Source organism: Lissotriton vulgaris, chromosome 1_1 (assembly GCF_964263255.1).
Source record: "Lissotriton vulgaris chromosome 1_1, aLisVul1.2, whole genome shotgun sequence".
Lineage (NCBI taxonomy): Eukaryota > Metazoa > Chordata > Amphibia > Caudata > Salamandridae > Lissotriton > Lissotriton vulgaris.
The window spans coordinates 1,324,212,519-1,324,233,566 of NC_141685.1; the positions used below are offsets into that span (position 1 = coordinate 1,324,212,519).

The following is a 21,048-nucleotide window of genomic DNA, read 5'->3' on the forward strand; positions in this document are numbered from 1 at the left end:
TGTATGCCTTTCCCCCTGTTCCCCTGATTCCAGCTGTATTGCAGAAAAGAGGGAGGGGTCTTTTGTCCTTCTGATTGTTCTGGGGTGGTGTCGTCGCCCTTGGTATCCCCTGTTATTGGAATTGGCTGTGACACCAGGGTAGGCCTTACCATTCGTGCCTTTCCCTCTGTTGGGCCCTCTGCTTCCACTGCTTGTGTTCCGGTCCCTGGGTCTGTGGGTCTGGCTCTTGAGAGGGAATCCCTGATCCGAGGTGGTTGTTCGTTGGCTGTTGCTGGTGTTATTCAGCAGTCCCGGAGGCCTTCTACGTTAAAATCCTATGCTAAGCATTGGGACAACTTTGCTTCTTGGTGCCTTCGTCGCGGACTGTCTGTGGCTTCTTTGGACCCGGCTCACATTCTTGAATTTCTTAATGAGGGTTTTGAGTTGGGTTTGGCCATTTCTACTATTCGTGCTCAGTGGGCCGCCATTCGGGCTTTTCATGTCCTTCCTTTGGTTTCGGTGGCTCCTTTGGTAGCGCAGCTTTTTAAGTCCCTGTCTTTCCAGCGGCCCCGGCCTATCCTGTGTCCTCCTCCTTGGGACCTTCCTTTGGTCTTACGTTCATTGCAATCTTCCCCTTTCAAGCCTTTGGAGACGGTTGATTTGAGGTTTTTGACACTTAAAGTCATCTTTCTTGTGGCTATTGCTTCTGCCAGGCATATTGGGGAGTTGGGGGCTTTCCTGCGGTCTGCTCCGTTTTTGGTTGTTTTGATGGATCGTGTGGTCTTGCGCCCTCATCCTACGTTTATGCCGAAAGGTTGATTCCTTCTTTCATCGGTCTGCTGAGGTGGTCCTTCCTGTTCTTTGCCCGAATCCTTCCTCGGATGAGGAGTGTCTTTTACATCTGTTAGATGTCGACGTGCCTTGTTGGTTTATCTATCCCGCACGTCTTCCTTCTGTAAGGTGGACAATTTATTTGTCAATTTTGGTTTGTCCCGTCAGGGCTTGAAAACTTCCCTTTCCACGGTCAATGGTTGGATTAAGTAGACTATTTTGTTGGCATATGGTTCTGTTTCCGAGGTTCCTTCTCTTCCTGTTCAGAGCCGTTCCACCAGGTCTGTGGCTGTCTCTTGGGCGGCGTTTAAAGGGGTCTCCTTGGAGGATTTTTGCTGAGCTGCCACTTGGTCGTCCCCTCATACCTTCATGTCCCATTACCGCCTTCAGGTTGGGGGTGGGGGCTCTGTTTCCTTTGCCTCTTCTGTGAATGACTGCTGGTGTTCCTTGATGGGATTTCTTTTGTTTATCTGCCTCTTGGTAATAAACTTTTTGTTTACCTGCCTTCGTGATGTGGGCTGTTTTTCCGTTCATGAAGCTGATATGCTTTGGTATCGGCTCAATAGTTAATACTGTGGCGAGGAAGACGGACGAGGAGGTAATGCCCCGGTTACTTACCGGTAATCTTCACTACTCCGAGTCCTTGTCTTCCTCGCCACAGTATAGTTTCCCTTCCCTCCCAGCCCTATTGGTGGCTTCATGTCTGCAGCTTGGTTTTCAGGTCATTTGGCTATTTTCTGTATCCCTTTATGGGATTGGCTGTTGCCACCGGGGGCCATATTGGGAGAGGGAGAGGGAGACTAGACTGTAAAAGTTTGACTTGGAGTTTCTGTGGGAGCCGGAGGCTCAATGGTTAATACTGTGGCGAGGAAGACAAGGACTCAGAGTAATGAAGATTACCGGTAAGTAACCGGGGCATTTGCCCATGAACATTGAATCCTGATATCTGTTTGAGCTGCCCTCCCAAACAAGACATACAGCAATTTTGTTCCCTGCTTAAGAGCACGAACGTTCATTTGCTCCCCAAAATCACCCTATCATACTTTAAGTAAAATATCAGATGAAGTATAATAAAAATGGTTATTGATTAGCAATTGAACATCTTACCTTTGTCTCCCACTTGCTGCTTCACCCACTGCGCCATGGCAGCCACGCTCTCGCCCTTGGAGACATCCAGGTTGATGGTCTGCAGTCTCTGAGAGGTGACTTCCTTTAATTGCTCAGCTCCCTTCTGGGTCAGGCACGCCGCCAGCACGTGCATCCCTCGCTTGTCCAGACAGCTTGCCAGGAGGTTCCCAAAACCTGAGTCACAGCCAGTGATGAAAACATATTTGTCCTGGAGTTTTGGGACCGTCTGCCTCTCCAGAAGCCACCGAAAGACAAAGTACAGCCCCGTCAGAATCGCCAGGTAAAGCCACATCCTGCGCCCTTAGCTTCTGGCTGCATCAGAAACAAACAATCAAAGGCAGGTACATGAATTCTGCTATGTATAGATACTACATTTATGAACACAAGCAACACATGTCTGACACACCACTTTTTTGCTCTGAAAAGTCTGCGTTATTTCGATTTTTTTGATCATTAGGAATGCAAAGAAATAATATTCATCTTGTAGATAAAAATCAAAAAGTTGTGATGTAACACTCCTCATCTGTAACTAAGAAATACTTTATAACAGCATGCAAGCAGAATGACGTATGTTGCCAATCTGTAATGACGACACCATCCAAAAGAAGTAAATATCCACATCTTCAGTAATAAACTCCTGCTCCTTCGTCTGTACGTGTGCACCGTGGCCAAGACCTTTGAATTGTTCAAATCCAATGGCCACACAGAATACAGACCAATAGGTTGGTATACTTGGACTCTTAACCTTCCACCCTTTAGAGATATAAGTCTGCCTGCTCACATCGTAATCTTTACTAATACTTTGCTGCTGAACATTACAAGTAAGACAGTGAGTTGCAAAGGAGTCAAAAGATAAGAACAGTTCAGTGAAGCATACCTCCCTTCCGTGGAAAGCTAAGACATAGGTGAAAGGTTGCAATACTAAAAATAGCATATAAGAGTTCACAGTAAATTCCAATTAACATCAATTCACCTAAATATACTAAAACGTCTGCAAGATTTGAGGATACATAAAAAAAGACCTATATATTTTTTTTTTAAATGACTTAATCTCCAAACCTAGCAGGTCTAACAATTTAGTGAAAACTTCGGACACTTGGCTGTGACACAGATAATCTCCCAATCGATAAATCTGGAGTGGAAAATGTGGAACTACTAACTTTTACCATGCTAACCACATTTCACCAATGTCCTCCTCTCACCCTCACAGCATTCCCACATACTTTCTCAACACAAACTGGATCAATGAACTTTTTTCCTTTCAACATTTCTTCCTAAGAAACACCATCACCAACCCCCCTAGACATCCATATCAGCCAGAAAATAGTAGAAGCTTTTCTTCTTCTCAGCAACTCAAAAGGGGAAACATTAGTAGATGAATGTGGAGTGGTCCTATAAAACCCACAACATAGCTTTAATGGCTTTTCGTATATCACATTTACACTCAATAGCCAACCATATGTAGTCCCCAATTACTCTATTCATGCGTTTGACCAAGCCATTGGTTTGAGGGTGATGAAGAGAACTTTTCAATTTAGTAACACTGCATTTTTGGCGAACAGGGTTCTCATCTATGCTCATAATTTATACTCCATTATCTAAGACAATCTTTTCTGGAAAACTTTCCCTCAGAAAAAAAGTATTCTAAAAAATCAATCACTTTCTGAGAATTTGACTCCTTCATAAATTTCAATTCAGGACACTTCCAATAACTTTTTCCAAGGGCCAGTGGGAATGTCAAAGGAGGTGTAAAAATGTTTTCAAATTCTTGTCAGAAGTACAACAAATTACATAATTTTAAACAAAATCCTCAATATCAGTGTCCATATGTGTGGAATACAGAACTTTATTTGATTTATAAATATAATCATAAAAGCGGAACATATATACCAAACATATAAAAAAACGAAGACTTTAAAATGACCAAAATATAGTAGGACTGCATATTTTAAAACCACATAGCAGCAAAATATCATTAAAAACAATTGTTTATATAAAAAGAAACTGAATGTGCTGCTGAACATTACAAGTAAGACAGTGAGTTGCAAAGGAGTCAAAAGATAAGAACAGTTTAGTGAAGCAGCTATCTGTTGTCTATAGTTAGTATCAAGTCATCGCGATAACATTCCATAGTGGTGCAGGGGCAGAGAACACGGGTTTCATACAGAGACACCTGTGCACTTCCTCGAGATTGTTACCGGGCCGGCAAGTTGCTGGTTTAATTTGCGATATGCACGGTGAATAAAGATTGTGACGCTTATATTTAAAGCAGTGTTCTCTGGGTTCATTGCAGCAATGATTGCCTGCCTACAGGACCGGACTCCCAATCTGTTCCACTCTGGTCTCAATTTTAGTCTGCACTGAGCAAGCAATGCAGGTCAGAGGCATACAACATGCTCCAAGGATTCCACCAGGTACCCGCAACCCCTGCACTGTAGCTCATCTGATGTGGCCACCAGAGAGAAACACACAACCTGTGTTTTGTGAGAGTAGCACCCGAATTACCTTCATGGACTTCTTTGATTCTTTTTTGTCTTATACTAGTAGGAGGAACTAACCTGTCAAACCTCAACAGCAGCCCATCCTCCACAGACAAGTCATCAGCCACTTTGACAAACGGTTGACACTCGAAGCCAAGAATCAGCGCCAAGATTTTTTTCCTTAGGCCATCCTTCAATAACATATTTTTTTACTTGAGTGAGAACCTCATCACTAGAGACTGATTCTCTCCACTCAGATTCTAAGCAAGAAACTATATTGGAAATTTCAATAAAAGCAACTATGCAATCTTCAAGATCCTTTTATTTCAAGATAAGACCCAGAAGAGTCAAACGTCCCTAAAGAAGGAAATTGTGGAAGAAAATCTGCTTTAGTATTTATCCTGCCCGGATATATGCAACATCAAATTGATATTGTAGAAGTTTGATGGACATTTTGGCAATTCTTGGAGAACAGTCGTCACTTTTTCCCTATAGAGAATGATCACTTAGGGGCCGATTCTGATCTTGACGGAGTGCCCTGAAAGAGTTGGACAGAGCCTTACCTTACGACCGACTCCTTCCTGGAGCCTGCCGGTCCGGGCGAAGCAGTACGATTCGCATCAGTGCAAAAATCCCGACCAAGTCGTACGCTCCAATCACAGCCACAGCTATCCGGCCAAAGCGGATCTGTAGACGCCGATTCGAGTCGCACGTGCGTAAATACACAGCAGTTTCCGGCCGGACAAGGACGATGCATACTTCCTGCGCGCCAAGCGGGAATCCACCTACAGCACATCAAAGCATCCGGAAGAGCTGCATATCAGGTATGAATCGCGCCACAACAAAGATCCACGGCTACGAAGCGGACGAGCCAGCAGCGAGTACGAGTTGAAGCAACAATCAACGCGTACGAGACGAACCAACCATGAATCCCACTGCGCTGGTCCTCCCAGTACTGTACATCTATCACCGGAACAGACGCACACGGTGCAGACAATAAGTCTGACTCCCATCACACAAACAAACAACACGTACCCACCATATGTTACACACACATAGAGATGCAGAAATAACATACACTACTAACAGCTGAACCATTGGGGTGGTATGGCTATCACCAGTACAATACATACCCATAGGGCCTCATGACTACCACTCCCACGACCCCAAACTCATAGGGGGCTGAATGCCTATCACTACTACCATCCCCACTCATAGGGGGCAGGATGTCTACCACTAGCCCCACTCATAGGGGGCAGGATGCCTACACCATCCCCACTTATAGAGGGATGGATGCCTACCACTACCACTACCCCCACTCATAGAGTGCTGGATGACTACCACTACCCCCACTCATAGGGGTATAGATGCCTATCACAACTACCATCCCCACTCATAGGGGGCAGGATGCCTACCACTACCCCCACTCATAGGGGGCTGGATGCCTACCACTACCCCCACTCATAGGTGGCAGGATGCCTACCACTACCCCCACTCACAGGAGGCAGGATGCTTACCACTATTACCATTCCCACTCATAGGGGACTGGATGCCTTTCACTACTACTATACCCACTCATAGGGGGCTGGATGCCTTTCACTACTACCATGCCTACTCATAGGGGGCTGGATGCTTTTCACTACTACCATCCCCACTCATAGGGGGCAGGATGCATACCACTACACCCACTCATAGGGGGCTGGATGCCTATCACTACTACCATCCCCACTCATAGGGGGCTGGATGCCTACCACTACTACCATCCCCACTCATAGGGGGCAGGATGCCTATCACTACTACAATCCCCACTCATAGAGGGCTGGATGCCTACCACTACCTTTACCCCCGCTCATATGGGGCTGGATGCCTACCACTACCCCCACTCATAGGGGGATGGATGCCTACCACTACTATCATCCCCACTCATAGGGGGCAGGATGCCTACCACTGCCCCCACTCACAGGGGGCAGGATGCCTACCACTACTACCATCCCCACTCATAGGGGGCAGGATGCATACCACTACACCCACTCATAGGGGGCTGGATGCCTATCACTACTACCATCCCCACTCATAGGGGGCTGGATGCCTACCACTACTACCATCCCCACTCATAGGGGGCAGGATGCCTATCACTACTACAATCCCCACTCATAGAGGGCTGGATGCCTACCACTACCACTACACCCACTCATAGGGGACTGGATGCCTACCACTACTACCATCCCCACTCACAGGGGGCAGGATGCCTATCACTACTACCATCTCCACTCATAGAGGGCTGGATGCCTACCACTACCTTTACCCCCGCCCATATGGGGCTGGATGCCTACCACTACCCCCACTCATAGGGGGATGGATGCCTACCACTACTATCATCCCCACTCATAGGGGGCAGGATGCCTACCACTGCCCCCACTCACAGGGGGCAGGATGCCTACCACTACTACCATCCCCACTCATAGGGGGCTGAATGCCCACCACTACTAGCAGTACTCACACATAGAATGTGTGATGCATAACACCACCACCCTCCCCACACACATGGAAATAAAACAACCCCCCCCCCCCATCATGTCAAAAGTGTATTACCTGTGTCAAAATGCCCACAACATTGGATCTGACAAGGAACATACAATGTGAATCATATCACATGTGTGGCAGTGCCTAATTTGTGCCGGTGCTTGCCGGTGCTTAGCACCGGCACTTACTTTTCAGGGCCGGGTCTACATGAGGTGACTACATGAGGTGACAAGTTGGCATGACAGGACGTCACAATTTGCATGCTGTTAAAGCTAACAGACTCGGCGCAGAGTGCTGTTGTAACTTCTCGATCTTTCCCGGGTCCCAGTGAGTGCTTTGTGGTGACTTGTGTGAGCTGGAGACTGATTGAGCAGATAATACTGCATAATTTCAGACAGTCAGTGCATCAATCATATATGTGTGATGATGGTGGTGCGTCATGGTGATGGCGGCCATTAGTTCAGTGTTGCCGGGTGGTGGGCGGGAGTCAGACACTGATTGGGCAATTTGGGCTGGGCCAAGGCTGGGTTTGATTGTGCATGCTGCGCGCATACTTTCTTCCAATTGCCGCTTCCGGCAGCACCCCTGCATCCCCACAAGTCATCAGCACGACCATGTTGAGGGCAGGCTGCAGCGCAGCAGTAGCACCAGGCTGCCTGCGGGCCCAGTAGTTAATAAAGGCAGTGCCCCGGAGCCGGAGCGTGACCATATGTAGTACGCATCGCACGCTTTAAGCATCAGTTATCATGCCATGCCTCCATTTATTTTATTTCAGCGTGGTGGCGTGTCGGACTCGGGCAAGATTCGATGACGCACTACTGTCTGTTTGCCTGGCCTGCGGCTGCCCCACGGTAGTACTGGAATGGTTCACCTAATACTATTATATATATTTATTTATATCAGAAGGGCAAGGCCGGGGCCGACCGGCCGAGGTTAAGTTGTTAAAGGAGCCTTGATGTAGTATTATCACGATATGGGGCCGGCGGTCGGCCTGGTTGGCGGGTTTAAAGTTAAAGGTGGCCAGGCCCTGCCTGGCCCCTGCCTTTTTTAAACTTAGTATGATATCGCGCAATAAACAGACCACGCAGTGTCAGCGTAAAAGGCCATTTTATTAGACCAGGCTGCGTAATCTGTACATAACAAAAAACATAAACAGGTAATAACATCAAACCCCCACTCACACTCATCTCTCATTCGTTTCACTCGTTTCACCTCATCACAAACCCCTAGAAGCTCCATACCATACTTTATTCCTGCCCCTCAATCACTTGTCATCCAGCCCACTCCTTGCGTTCTTCCAGTCATGCCTCTATCCGCCATTCGAACTCCCCCCCCCAAGGGATGGGTGTGCCCGCTCTTGACCCCCCTGTCCCTTCAAAGTACTGCCTAAAGCAGCTCTGGCCTATACTGGCAACGCTATAGACCGACCCAAAACCACACCTCCAATTGCCGGGAGGGTGGGAGGCCTTTCTTTTCTCCCTCCCGATGGTGCAAGGCGCAGGAAGAGGAAGTTCCCTTCCTCCCCTGCGCCTATATACCGACCCCCTAACTCCTCCCCTTCCCCTGCCTGTCCTATCTCGCGCGAATGACCCCGGGGGAAGACTAGTCTGCGACTGTGCTTCCCCTGGGGCCCGGCATCGCGCAATAAACAGACCACGCAGTGTCAGCGTAAAAGCCCATTTTATTTGACCAGGCTGCGTAATCTGTACATAACAATAAACATAAACAGGTAATAACATCAAACCCCTACTCACACTCCCCTCTCATTCGTTTCACTCGTTTCACCTCATCACAAACCCCTATAAGCTCCATACCATACTTTATTCCTGCCCCTCAATCACTTGTCATCCAGCCCACTCCTTGCGTCCTTCCAGTCATGCCTCTATCCGCCATTCGAACTCCCCCCCCAAGGGATGGGTGTGCCCGCTCTTGAGCCCCTTGTCCCTTCAAAGTACCGCCAACCAGGGAACCCCCTGTAGGGCGGTTCCCTGCCCCACCCCTCTTCCCAGGTCTGTCAGCCCGCACCAAGCACACCCGCACTCACTCCCTGCGACACCAGATAGCCTCGTTCCATAACTTGCTCACTACATCTCTCATCTCCATCATGTAATAAGCATTGCCCAGCTGTGACAAGTGTACTCCGTCGTCCCTAAAAACTAAAGGTTCCTCGAGTCGAATCCCTCCGTGTGCAATCACTTTGATGTCCTTGTCACCACAGTAAAGTCTCATTGCCATGTTGAGCTTCCTTCGTGCCTTTTCGATCGCCCCATGCTTCATTGCCCCTCTCCACACTTTCTTGGGGACCAACTCTGCCCAGGCAATGCAGGTCCCTGCAAGCCTAGCTTTCAACACCTCCAGGTCCCGTTGCATAAGCTGTAAAAGCGCCAAACCTGACAGCTGCACCAGATCATTTTCTCCCAGATGTATTACCAACAAATCAGGGCATCCCCTTTGTGGGATCATCTTCGCGAGCCAGGGCAGTAGTGCCCCCCATCGCATGCCACCTTTGCCCCACCATTGTACCTTGTGCAAGTGTCCTTTCAGTCCCAGGTTACGTCCGTAAACCTGTTGCTCTGCATATTTGGACGCCCTATGCACGAAGGAGTGCCCAACAATCCATGTCACCGTCTTACTGCCCGGTCCACCCACCAACCTACAAAGAAAAAGATGTAAGAAACAAGAACAGCAGCCATGAATCACCAACAGCCTACCTGGGACCATCTCATTTCCTCACATACCTTTCACAACAGCGTTTCCACCGACCAATCTTCCTAATCCTATCCCAGGACCACCCCAACCTGGCCGCAGCTGTCGCGGCCCCAATCCTGAAGGAGTGAGTCCCAAAACCAGACGCATCCAGCCCCAACAGCCGCAAAGCCTTGCGCAACACAGCCAACAATTGTCCCGCCGTCAGTCTCGCACCCGATGGATGACAGAAAATTTCAACCAACGGACATACTCCCCCACCCTCCGTCTCATTCAGCCACACCCACTTACCCCTGCCCAACTGATCAGTCTTCGAGCACCGCAACCAAATACCCAAACGACCACCATCCACTTGAATCTCCTCGAACAACCTACCAGCCATACTCCTCGTACCCAGCAACTCAGACACCCTGAAAGCCAGAAAAACATCCACACCATACATAATCGAAAAAGGCCAACCTCCACCAGGTCGTAACAACACTCCGGCAACACCCCAACCAGCCGGACCAACAACTCAAAAGTAACCGCTTCTCGCAGCCTCCCTTCCCACCACTCCTGCATTCCCTGCCCCAACCCCGCAACATCCTGCGCACGATCACATCCTTAGTGGGGTCAAAACCCAGAAACAAAACATAGTAAAAGGATATCCCTGCCAATTTGCCAGAGATCGTGGCCGCAGTCAAACCCCTATCAATGCAGTCCAGCACAAACCATCTCAGCCCTTGTTCAACCTCAGACTCAACCCCCATGACGCAATCCGGATTCCAACCCATGAAAGCACTAAATACAGACCATGCCAAACGATACGTCCATCTCGTGGTGTCTGCTACAGAACCCTCCACCAGTCCAATCATCCTCACTCCCCCAAGGCCCAGATGCCGGCCGGCAGCTCGGTCTTGCAAGTATCCGCTCCCGGTGCCAGGTGCCGAAACCGCTCCCACTGCGAACGAGACAAAGCATCCGCAATGCCATTATTCGCCCCAAGGGACATGCTTTGCTCGAAACACCACATTCAACCGCAAACAGGCCAGCATGAACCTCCGCAACAGCCGCAGCATTCTCAAGTCCCTTTCCCTCTGATGATTCACCAGATCCACCACCGTCATGTTGTCCACATGGAAGAGCACCGACCTGTTTCGAAATTCCTCCCCCCACACTTCCAGTGCCACCAGCAAAGGGAAGAATTCCAAGAAAGCAATGCTCCTCCCTTGTTTGAGCCAGGAAGCCGGCTAGCTCTCCGCACACCACCTGCCGTCCCAGAAAACACCAAACCCCGCTGACCCAGCCGCATCAGAGTAAATTTGGCATTGCCAGACTGCCCTCTCTTCATCAAAGTCCAGGGACACACCGTTAAAGCCTTGCAGGAATGTAATCCAGGTCCTCAAATCTGTCCTCACCCCATGGAAATCCTGACTCTGTGATGTGGAAGCACTGCCCCCGACATGGCCATGCCGAGCCGCCTACAGAACGTCCGCCCTGCACGCACCACCCTACACGCAAAGTTAAGGAAACCCAGAAGTCTCTGAACCGCTCGCAAAGGAATCCGCTTCTCCCCCACCGCCCAGTCCAGACATGCCAGTATCTCCGCCACTTTGGCCGCAGGGAGGCGTGCCAGCCACTGCACCGAGTCCAGTTCGATCCCCAGGAACGTGAGGCAACAGCTGGGACCAGCCGTCTTCTCCGGTGCCAGAGGCACCCCAAACTGAAGGGCCATCTCCTGGAATCGCGACAGGGCCCTGCCGCAATCCCCGGAATCTGCCCTCCCCAGGAAGAGGAAATCATCCGAGTAGTGAGTGACCTCACGGCACCCACTGACTCGCACCATTAACCCACTGCAGGAAAGTGCTGAATAGCTCGAAAAGAGCGCAGGAGATGGCGCACTCCATGGGCAAAACCTTGTCCACGTAGATGGCCCCCCCCAAACTGTATGCCTAAGAGCGAAAAATCCACCGGGTGAATAGGCAGTAAACGGAAGGCTGACTTGATGTCGCATTTTGCCAATTCAGCTCCCGTCCCACACACCCTCACCAGGTGGATCGCATCATCCACCGACACATAGAGCACTCTAGAATCCTCCTCTGCAATAAAGTCATTCACCGACTGACCCTCCGGCCATGACAGGTGGTGTATCATTCTGAACTCACCCTCCTCCTTCTTTGGCACCACCCTCAATGGAGAGATGATCAGATCATCCAAAGGCCAGTCGGTAAACGGGCCAGCCACCCTTCCTTCCTCAACCTCCTTCCTCAATTTTGCAGACACCACACTCGGCAATTCCTTAGCAGACCTCAAATTATCGGCCCAAGGGCGTTCCCTAGGACCTTGGTAGCCAACTCTAAAGCCCTCTGTGAAACCCCAGAAAATCTGCGCCGCCGCCTCCTGATCCGGGTAGCACGAGACCCACGGGGCCATCGTTTCCACCCTAACCATTGTAGGCGCCCTTCTGTCCAGGGTGGCCCCGCCCTTTGGCGTTCTGCCACTGTTCAGAGGGAGTAGTAAGGGTGAGGCACTGCGTAAGGGCATGCTTCCCGCCGCATTTCGAGCACTCATGCTTGAACTCACAGGGATACCTGGAACAATACCCCCTATTGTAACTCCAACAGGCCCCCGTGGAATATCCCCCTGGCTTGGACTGTTGACCCGAGACAATGGTGTTGGGCACTGTACCTCCACCCGCCCCGCTTTGGGCGGGATGCGGCGGAAAGGACCGATACACCACCGGCAAGCCGCTGGCCGTGTGTGTGGATGCAGTGGAGTGCGTGGACGCCATCCACTGCACCCACAGTTCCTGATCCACTTCCCCCCAACTCTTCTCGGGATTCGCACTGACCCTGGCCCTAAACTCCTTATCATAAGTCAGCCAGGCAAAACCCCCGAACTACATCTGGGCTTTGTGAATGATGTCCATATATTTTTCGCAGTAAATGCTGGCATAAATCAAGAATGCTGACGTCCAGTTCTCCATCGTCACCGGCACCCTAGGGCGCCTCGTCAGCTCCCACTCCTCCTCTTTGGAACCCTGCTTAGCCTGTACCTCTCTATGCAGGAGCTTAAAGACATCCACAAATTCATGCCTCCAGATCCGTGCCTTGAGTTTCTCTGAGAGATGCGAGCCCAATGGCATTGCCAAACCCATGTACGGTAGCTTCTTCGGCACCTTCACTCCTTTCTCCTCTTTACCCTCCCCTTTGTCCGTCTGCACCCCCAACGTCACCGACTTACCGTCCACCTTCTCACCATCCTCAGGTGGACTGCCCGATGGCTTCTCCACCTCCCGCACCGAACCATCACCAACTCCCACTGACCTGCAAGTCCTCTTACGTCCCCCCCCACCCCCCCGTGGACCGTCATCCCAGGCTGCCCACCAGGATCCCTCACCTGTTAGTGCCGTGTTCCGTTCCCTGGGCCGTCCTCTGGGCACCGCCACCTGGACCGCCGCCATCCCGGCCTTGGTCTTCGTCACCGTCGGGGCCTGCAAAACACCAATGTTGCCGTTGTCCGCAGCGCCCCCTAAGCCTGTTGTGTCATCCCGCACCTCCCCTTCTTCAAGCTCATCACTCTCCACTCCGTAATCCAATTCAAGCACCGGTTCCAGATCCACCCGCGCATTCTCCACCTCTTTCATCGCTCTTTTCACACCTTTCTGCACGCCCCCATGCGTACGCCGGAGCCCGAGCCCTCGGAGGAGGGACAGCCGCCGCAGACTGCCCTGCTACTTCTGTCCTGCGTCTTGGAGCCGTCTTGCGCCTTGCCAGGCACCCCCGGGCTCTGCCGACAGCCGCCGGCTTGGATCTCCTCCCACCCCTCAGGTCGATCCAGCCTGAGTGGGCCCCAGCACCATCGGGCCTCAAAGCCGTCCCTACGCCAGCCATAACTCTCTTAGGGGACCCCTCCACTGCCTTCGTGGCCCTGACCCGCCTCTGCGCCTCTTCTAACTCGGCCTCCCGTTCCTCCTCAGAGGTTGGGGTAGGAGGCCCCTCAATTTCAGACCCCCACACTGCTCCCACCCTGGCCCTGGTCTCCTCGGCCCACCTGACCTCCCGGATTTGATCCAGAATCCTCTGCTCCCTGTTCTTGTCTTCCCAGGACATGGCGCCCCAGATCTGCGGAGGTGGGGGCGGGCAGTAGCCCATAAAACCCACCCGGGCGGGAAACAACCCCCAAGGGCAGGACCCGGGGCCCACCCCCCCCCACACCCAGAAAACCAGGCCCAGGGAACACCCCCTCCTCTACCTGCCTCCCGGCCGACTCCCGTCCCACAGGGGCGGGGGTGGGCGCCCTGGAACTCGTGGACAGGTCGATGGGGGCATCATCCCATTGCCCCACGACCCTAGACCCTGTACCCCCAGCCGGGCCCAACCACAAGGACAGGTCCTCCGCTTGATCCCCTTCCTCACAGGCCTGAATCGCCCCCTCCGCCCCAGAAAGGTCACCAGCTGGAGCAGGAAACCGGGAGCCCGGCCCTGCCCCCTCCCCTACCTCTACCCTCTCTTGGGCCATGTCAGACAGCTCAGCAGGGGGCTCCGCGCCCCCCGTCGCCTTCCCAGAAGCCCCGGGCACAAACTGGGGCGGGGGGAAGACTCGCGGGGGCAGGCTCTTTCGTTTCCCGCCCCACGCCGAGTCCCTCGGGGCTCCACCCCCCCACGCCCAGTCGCCTGGTGCACCCAACCCATGACTGCCCCAGCACACCTGGCTGCAGGAGATCCTCTCTCCCCACGCGCGCCAGCAGCAACAGGGCCGCCCGCACCTCCTCCGTCGTAACCTCCGACATCGCCGTTTCACACGCGACCGGCGTGAGCACTGTCCCCGCTACCGTCAGGCAGCCAAGCGAAGCGAGCAGGTTTGAATTAATCACCCCCGGCCTGCACTAACAAACTGACCCTAAACAGAGCAGCTCTCCCTTTCTTTTCTCCCTCCCGATGGTGCCAGGCGCAGGAAGAGGACGTTTCCTTCCTCCCCTGCGCCTATATACCCACCCCCTAACTCCTCCCCTTCCCCTGCCTGTCCTATCTCGCGCGAATGACCCCGGGGGAAGACTAGTCTGCGACTGTGCTTCCCCCGGGGCCCGGCATCCTCCCTCAGTGCTAAAACTAAAAGTGGCTCCGCTTTCACTAAATCATGCCATGAAAAGCAGGATGTTGTGCAGGGCAGGCAGCGCTGTGCGCACAGATTTTTTTCTGATTACCAGGCCCGGACGGAATGCCAGGCCACACCCCACGAGCCATCGCCAGCCCCAGGACGTGGGAGTCAGTGTAATAAATAAGGCATCGCCCCGGACGCCTGGCCCACCACGAGAAGTAATATTCTACCTTACTAAGTAAGCAGGCCATTCCATGCCCATTCAAAACCAACACTGCTTTCTTTTGTTTGAGCATGGGGGTGTGTCGGACACTGGTAGCTCCTGCAGCATCTCCACAAGATTCGATGACGCCGCGCCTCCCTGACCTAGATGGCACTTGAGATTGGGACTGGAGGAGTCACGTAAGGAGAGGAGTCTACATTGCGGGAAGAAAAGACTGTGGGAGCTCCTATGGATGGTCACATAAACACACATACTTCCCTATATAGGGTACACAAATATGGGTTGGAGTATACACACTCTTCTTTCGGTATCACGCATGCATGATAGCTATTTACCAATATATTCATATTTTCCTTTTACACCTTCTGCTAATGGCCCATTAATTAATAAAGGATACTTGTGAAAGAGGCCTTATTGTTCATTAAATGATGCAAAGTGTCTATACGTGACAAGCGAAGGCCCCTGATTTTACACTATCAACTCTCATATGTGGGTAATATGCGTGTGTATAAATCGGGCATGAAAAGCCCTTGTGTGATATTGTCTTGAATATTAGATAAACGCGGCAGATCGAAACTATATCTCTTTTGTGAGTGCCCTTCACACATACAGAGCTTGGCTGGCACATTTGTCTGCATGAAATCGAGTGCTGCAGGTGGCCTGCCCCTCTGTAATGTTGTCATCTGATGGGTGTGATGCGTGTGTTAGGGGTGGCACTGCCATTTCCCTGTTCTCCCCTGACCTTCTCTGCGCCAAGTGCTTCATTGCCCATATCCGTGCAATCTACTTCCCTTCCCTTCATGGGCGCTCCGGCGTACTTCCGGCGTACTTCCTACCTGTGCTGTCTCCAGTGCTTAATTTGTAAAATATGAAGTGCAGGTGCTGAAATCTTTGTCGGAGTCCACGCCTACTTTTTTCTGGCTGTACCTACTTCCTTCTCTGGCTCCACCCACTTCCTCTATTAGCTCCACCCACATCCTCAAATGGCACTGCAAAAATGCAGATGAATTTCAGCAAGGAAGCCTTCCTCATAGTAAGGTTTTGATAGGAGGTTCCCCTGCCCTGTGAACATTTTTAAAAAGATTAAATCAAAAGTGCATTTAAAGCATCATTTTGAAATAAATTAGCTAAAATCACTAATGCATTGAAAAGGGAGAATTCCAGTGCTCTAAGTGCAATGTCTGATACTTGTATGTTTCTCTCGTCTTCATTGCTTGATTTTGCTCGCCAGAAGGTGTCATTCATAGTTGTTGAAATGCCACTCATAATTACACTAAATTGACTGAAATTATGAAAATGACACTCATAGGAATTGAAACCTTGACTGCTATGCGGCGCAGGCGGGTGTCATTGTTACTGGGCGAAGGGTGCGTACTGCAACGAGAGCAGAAGGACTTCACCACCTGGCAAATGAAACACAGGCCTATAAGAGAGAGGGCGGCCCTTTAATAAGTGGCATTGGCATACACAGAAGGTTAATAAAGCTGTTAGAGCAGCATTTCCACCCAATGGTAATATGATGTTCTAAAATAAACAAGGGGAGGAAGGAACAATAGGCAAACACCGGAATAGTGGAAACATTTGAATGTTGTAGATCTATACCAGTCGTTATTGGTCATCAGCATTCAATTGTCCTAAAAGGAGCTGACGGGATTCCAGCTCGTGGAATTTTCATTATATTAAGAGCAAGCTGGGTCAGAATTGGAAGAAAAACATTGTATCACATGTACAGACAATTGTAGATGCCACAGTGTAAAAAAGGGCTTTATGGAAATTTGAGGCAGCAGATCCGCTGGGCTTGTGGGAATTAGATATAGGCTTTACTAGTTTTACCTTATGCCCTCTTTCAACTTTCAGCTTCAAAGTACCCGAGGTAGACACAAACCAACACACACAGGAAACATGCACAGACAACACGCACACAGCCACCTGTACACACCGCTGTGTGTGTGGGAGGGAAACCTACCCATATTTGTACACGTGCTCCACCTCTTTGAACCCCCCACCAGCGCACCCCTGGGCCTTTTCCCTCATAGAGACTAAGTCAATCATTTTGGCTTCGGCAGCATTTAACACAGGTATAGCTTTGACAACAAGAGCACAAGCTTTCCTAACGCAAAGAACAGTTACACAACAGGACTCTGGGAAAGCAGTGACAGTAGTGCAAGTAAAGTGTGAATCACAAGATGTGGCCTGCCCCCACTGCCATGTGCTGCCATCACCTTATGTGCATTACTTTCACTTGCAAACTTTTAAAAGTTATAACTCAATAATGAACATTTTGTACAAGTTTGCACATAAATACCGCTGCTTGCTGCACAGCACTAAACAACACTGCAGTCGGGGCGTGGCTTAACCAAAATGGCCGGCTAGACGTATTTCAGCCCAGCTCCTGCCCTAACAAAATAACAGCCTGATTCATCATTCTCCCGTTTTGCGAACCCCTAATAGCGATTCATAGTGAATCGCTATTAAGGACTCGCAAAACGGGATTCATGTAGAAATTGCATAAAGAAATGCGATTCCTACATATTCCTTATTTGCGATTAGCAAATTGCTAATCGCAAATAAGGAATAACTCGCAATTCATTCCTATGGGCCTTTTGGCCCATAGGAATGAATGGCGAGTTATTCCTTATTTGCGATTAGCAATTTGCTAATCGCAAATAAGATAGCGATTTGAAGGGTGCCAGGGGTGTCCAAAGGACACCCTGTAGCACCCCTCAAATGAAATTTTACACAGGTGTTGCACACACACATGTGTGTGTAACATGCAACTCAGAAAAATGTATTTAAATGCATTTTTCTGAGTTTTCGCAATTTACCACGAGGTCTGACCTCGTGGTAAATTGCAGCCAGAAATTGCGAATTCGCAAAAAAAAATTGGATGATGAATTGCATTTAAGGAATCTCAAATAGAGATTCCTTAAATGTAATTCCTCGCAAAATTGCGAGATCGCAATTAGCGATTTTTGCATTTGGGATGCTGAATCCCAAATGCAAAAATCGCACTCGCAAAGGGCCAGATTCTCAGAATCTGGCCCTTTGCGAGCGCAATTTTGTTTGATGAATCGGGCGGTTAATCCTTTACTATCCTGGCACATTTAGCGAAAAACATGGTGCTCTCGAGGTAAGGAGCCTCCCCGGACCTGAAAAGCCGCAATTTGAAACTCGCCGCTTCACCGGAGGAGGCAGGAGACCTGACGGCCTGCCGTGGACCTGCTCGCGCTGACCGCAAATGGCGGCCGCCCCGTCCTGAGGCCATCGGAGCCGGGAGTTCCACTGACGCGGCTCGGCATCCCCCGCGGAGGCTGGAGGTGCAGTGGGGGTGCCTAAACGAAAACTGAAGTAGCCGGGGATACGCGGTGCTCCTGAGGTGAGGAGCCCCCCCCCACACCCCCCCCCTCCCCGGGCCCGGGCCGCCACAACCAGAGACTGATCACTATGCCGGAGGAGGCGGGGGATCCAACGGCCCGCCGCGGACCTGCCCGCACTGCCGGCGGGTGTTGGCTGCCCCCGCTCTGAGGTCGCGGGATCCAAGGGACCTGCCGGTGCGGATGGACACCCCTCGCTGGGGCTTGCGGTGGGGCGCGTGTCCCAAGCGGACGGCACAACCGCTGGAGCGCCCCAGAGGACCGCGGCACGGCGGTGTGTGGTGCCGCCGTGAACCCAGTGGCATAATCCCCCACGAGCGGAGCACTCCTCGGCCCCCAGGTACCATCGGAAGGGCTGGGGAGGGACCTACAGAACCTTGGGGGTGTGTCTCTCCCCCCCTCCCACCGGTCCAGCGGTGAATCTGAACGGGGGGCACCGGTGAGGCGAACCGGCCTACCAGGAACGGCCCGGGCCTCCTGGAGGTGCTGTGTGGACTGCTGCGATGTTCCGGGATCCCAGGGAAAAACAAGCAACAAAAAAAAAAAAACAAAGCGGAGCGAAACGGGCGGCGGAGGCCGCACAGTGACCCCGGCGAGGGACCTACAAGTAAGAGCGGCCGAGGCGGGGAGGCCCCCATACCAGCCGGAGAGCCCTGTGGTCTGTCGTCTTGGGGTGCTTGTAGAGTCTGGGCTCCCTGGGGGTGTTTTTTCCCCCTCCTCCCCCACATCCTGATTGAGGCCCATGAACTTGGTTGGTGCACCTACAGTGAAAACGGACCGGGCGGAGGGTGGATCGCGTACAGTGACACCGGCGAGGGTACGCGAGGAGAGGGTGGCCGCAGCGGTGAGGCCCCCCATAACGATCGCCGGGCCCTGCACCACTGAGAAGACGGCCGCCGGAGGGGGTGACTGCAGAGATCGGGCCACCTCGGGGAAAACCTGATTTTTCCTCCCCCGCCCCTGACCTGATCGGGGCCCGAGAGTGCTGCTGAAGCTCCAGCGGTGGAGAGGACCGGGCGGCACCCCCCAGGGAGAAGCCCGACGGACTTCCCTCGGAGTACACAGTATTATGGGGAAGGACCGACCGACAACGAGGGGTGCGCAGGCTAACAAGATCGTCCAATATACAGTCCCGGGGCCCAGTGCGGCGGAACGCCCTGGAACAGATCGGGGGATGGAGGCCCACACTGCGGCGGCGGCACGAGACAAAGCAGATATCCTGGCGGCGATCCGCGACTCCAGGGTAGCACTAGAGACCAAAATGGATGGAATGGCTATGGACATCAACCACCTGCGCCTGGACCTTAGAAAGGTGGCGGACAGGGTCACCACCACGGAGGGAGATCTAACGGTACTCCAAACCGAGGTCCAACAGATGAAGGTCACGATCGCAGCCCTCCAGGACCATACGGCCCGGTTGGAGGAACGGGCGGATGATGCAGAAGGGCGGTCCCGAAAGAACAATCTCCGGTTTTTGGGGTTTCCCGGAGCGGGCAGAGCACCCGGCAGCAGACCTGTTTCTTTGGGACTGGATAGGCAAAGTCTTCCCGAACCTGCGCTTATCCAAGCTATTTGCAATTGAGAGGGCCCATAGAACCCTGGGACCGCCCTCGAAACCGGGCTCTCCACCTAGGGCCATAATAGCCCGGTTCTTTAATTTCAGGGACCGTGATCTGATTCTTCAACACATCCGCAGGACTGGCCCACCCAGGTTCGAAAACCATGACATTCACATCTTCCCAGACTATACTAGAAAGGTACAGGACCTCCGAAATGACTTCTTGCAGGTCAAAAGGCGAATGCGAGCCCATAACGTCAAGTACAGTCTGCTTTTCCCAGCCCGACTCCGAGTGCAACACGACGATAGGACACACTTCTTCGACCACCCTTTGGACGTGGAGGGGTGGATGGACGCACTGGGACTGGCGGGCCACGACGACACACAGGTGTGGCAGGAACAGCGGCAACGAGGTGCACGACAGCTGGGCCGGCGACGCGGTGGGAGCAGTCAGCCCCCGAGGAAGCAAGCCATCATGGAAAGTGGACGCATCACGGTGGGACCGGATGGCACCCTTCAGACGGAACTACCGGCGGTCCCGACCCAGAACCAAGTTTCCCCATTATGCCTGGTACAGGAAACTCAGTCCGACTCAGGGAGGGCAACGAGTCCAGCAGTTGAACATGAGCAGAATGATTGACTGATACATCAGGTGATCCAACTGTAAGACGGGGGGGTCTTGGACACTGTAAGTACTTTCCTTTCTTACTCTGGAGGGGACGCTGCAGTCTGACAGAGCGGCGCTGAGGCGCTTTTAGGAAGTGATGGGAGAGGACGGCTGGGGGGACGGGAGCGATAAACCTGTTCCTATGCAACAACTTTACTATTGGGCCAACTTCCACTTACGTGGCCGATTGTAGTGTGCCATAATGACCAGCTAGGCCTCGGCGGGGCAGGGCTGCGTGGTACCAGGCAGTCGGCTGAAGATCCAGCCACAGGGGGAAGGGAAACTTCAGGACTACAAAGTATTGAATTGTTGTGATAACCTTGTTTAATTCAATAATTTCAAGTTGAAGGGGGGGATCTGAGGGGGGGTATTTCTTTGGGGCGGGGTTCGAGGTCTCCCGACCAGTTCCGGATTGGGAGATGCGATGCTACCCCCTGAGGGTGGGTGTTGCTGAGGTTTCATGTTGTGGGTCCATAGGAATGAATGGCGAGTTATTCCTT

General features: G+C 52.0%; 1 protein-coding gene across 2 annotated transcripts in view; it reads right to left on the bottom strand.

Annotated features, from left to right (window-relative positions):
• LOC147749088 (retinol dehydrogenase 7-like) overlaps positions 1 to 21,048 on the bottom strand; it is a 246,583-nt gene that overhangs the window by 32,734 nt on the left and 192,801 nt on the right. For both annotated transcript variants that reach the window (XM_086966017.1, XM_086966024.1), the window contains exon 2: positions 1,918 to 2,250. In XM_086966017.1, coding sequence (XP_086822143.1) covers positions 1,918 to 2,230 — 313 coding nt within the window. In that variant the 5' untranslated portion in view covers positions 2,231 to 2,250. The remainder of the gene's footprint in view (positions 1 to 1,917; positions 2,251 to 21,048) is intronic.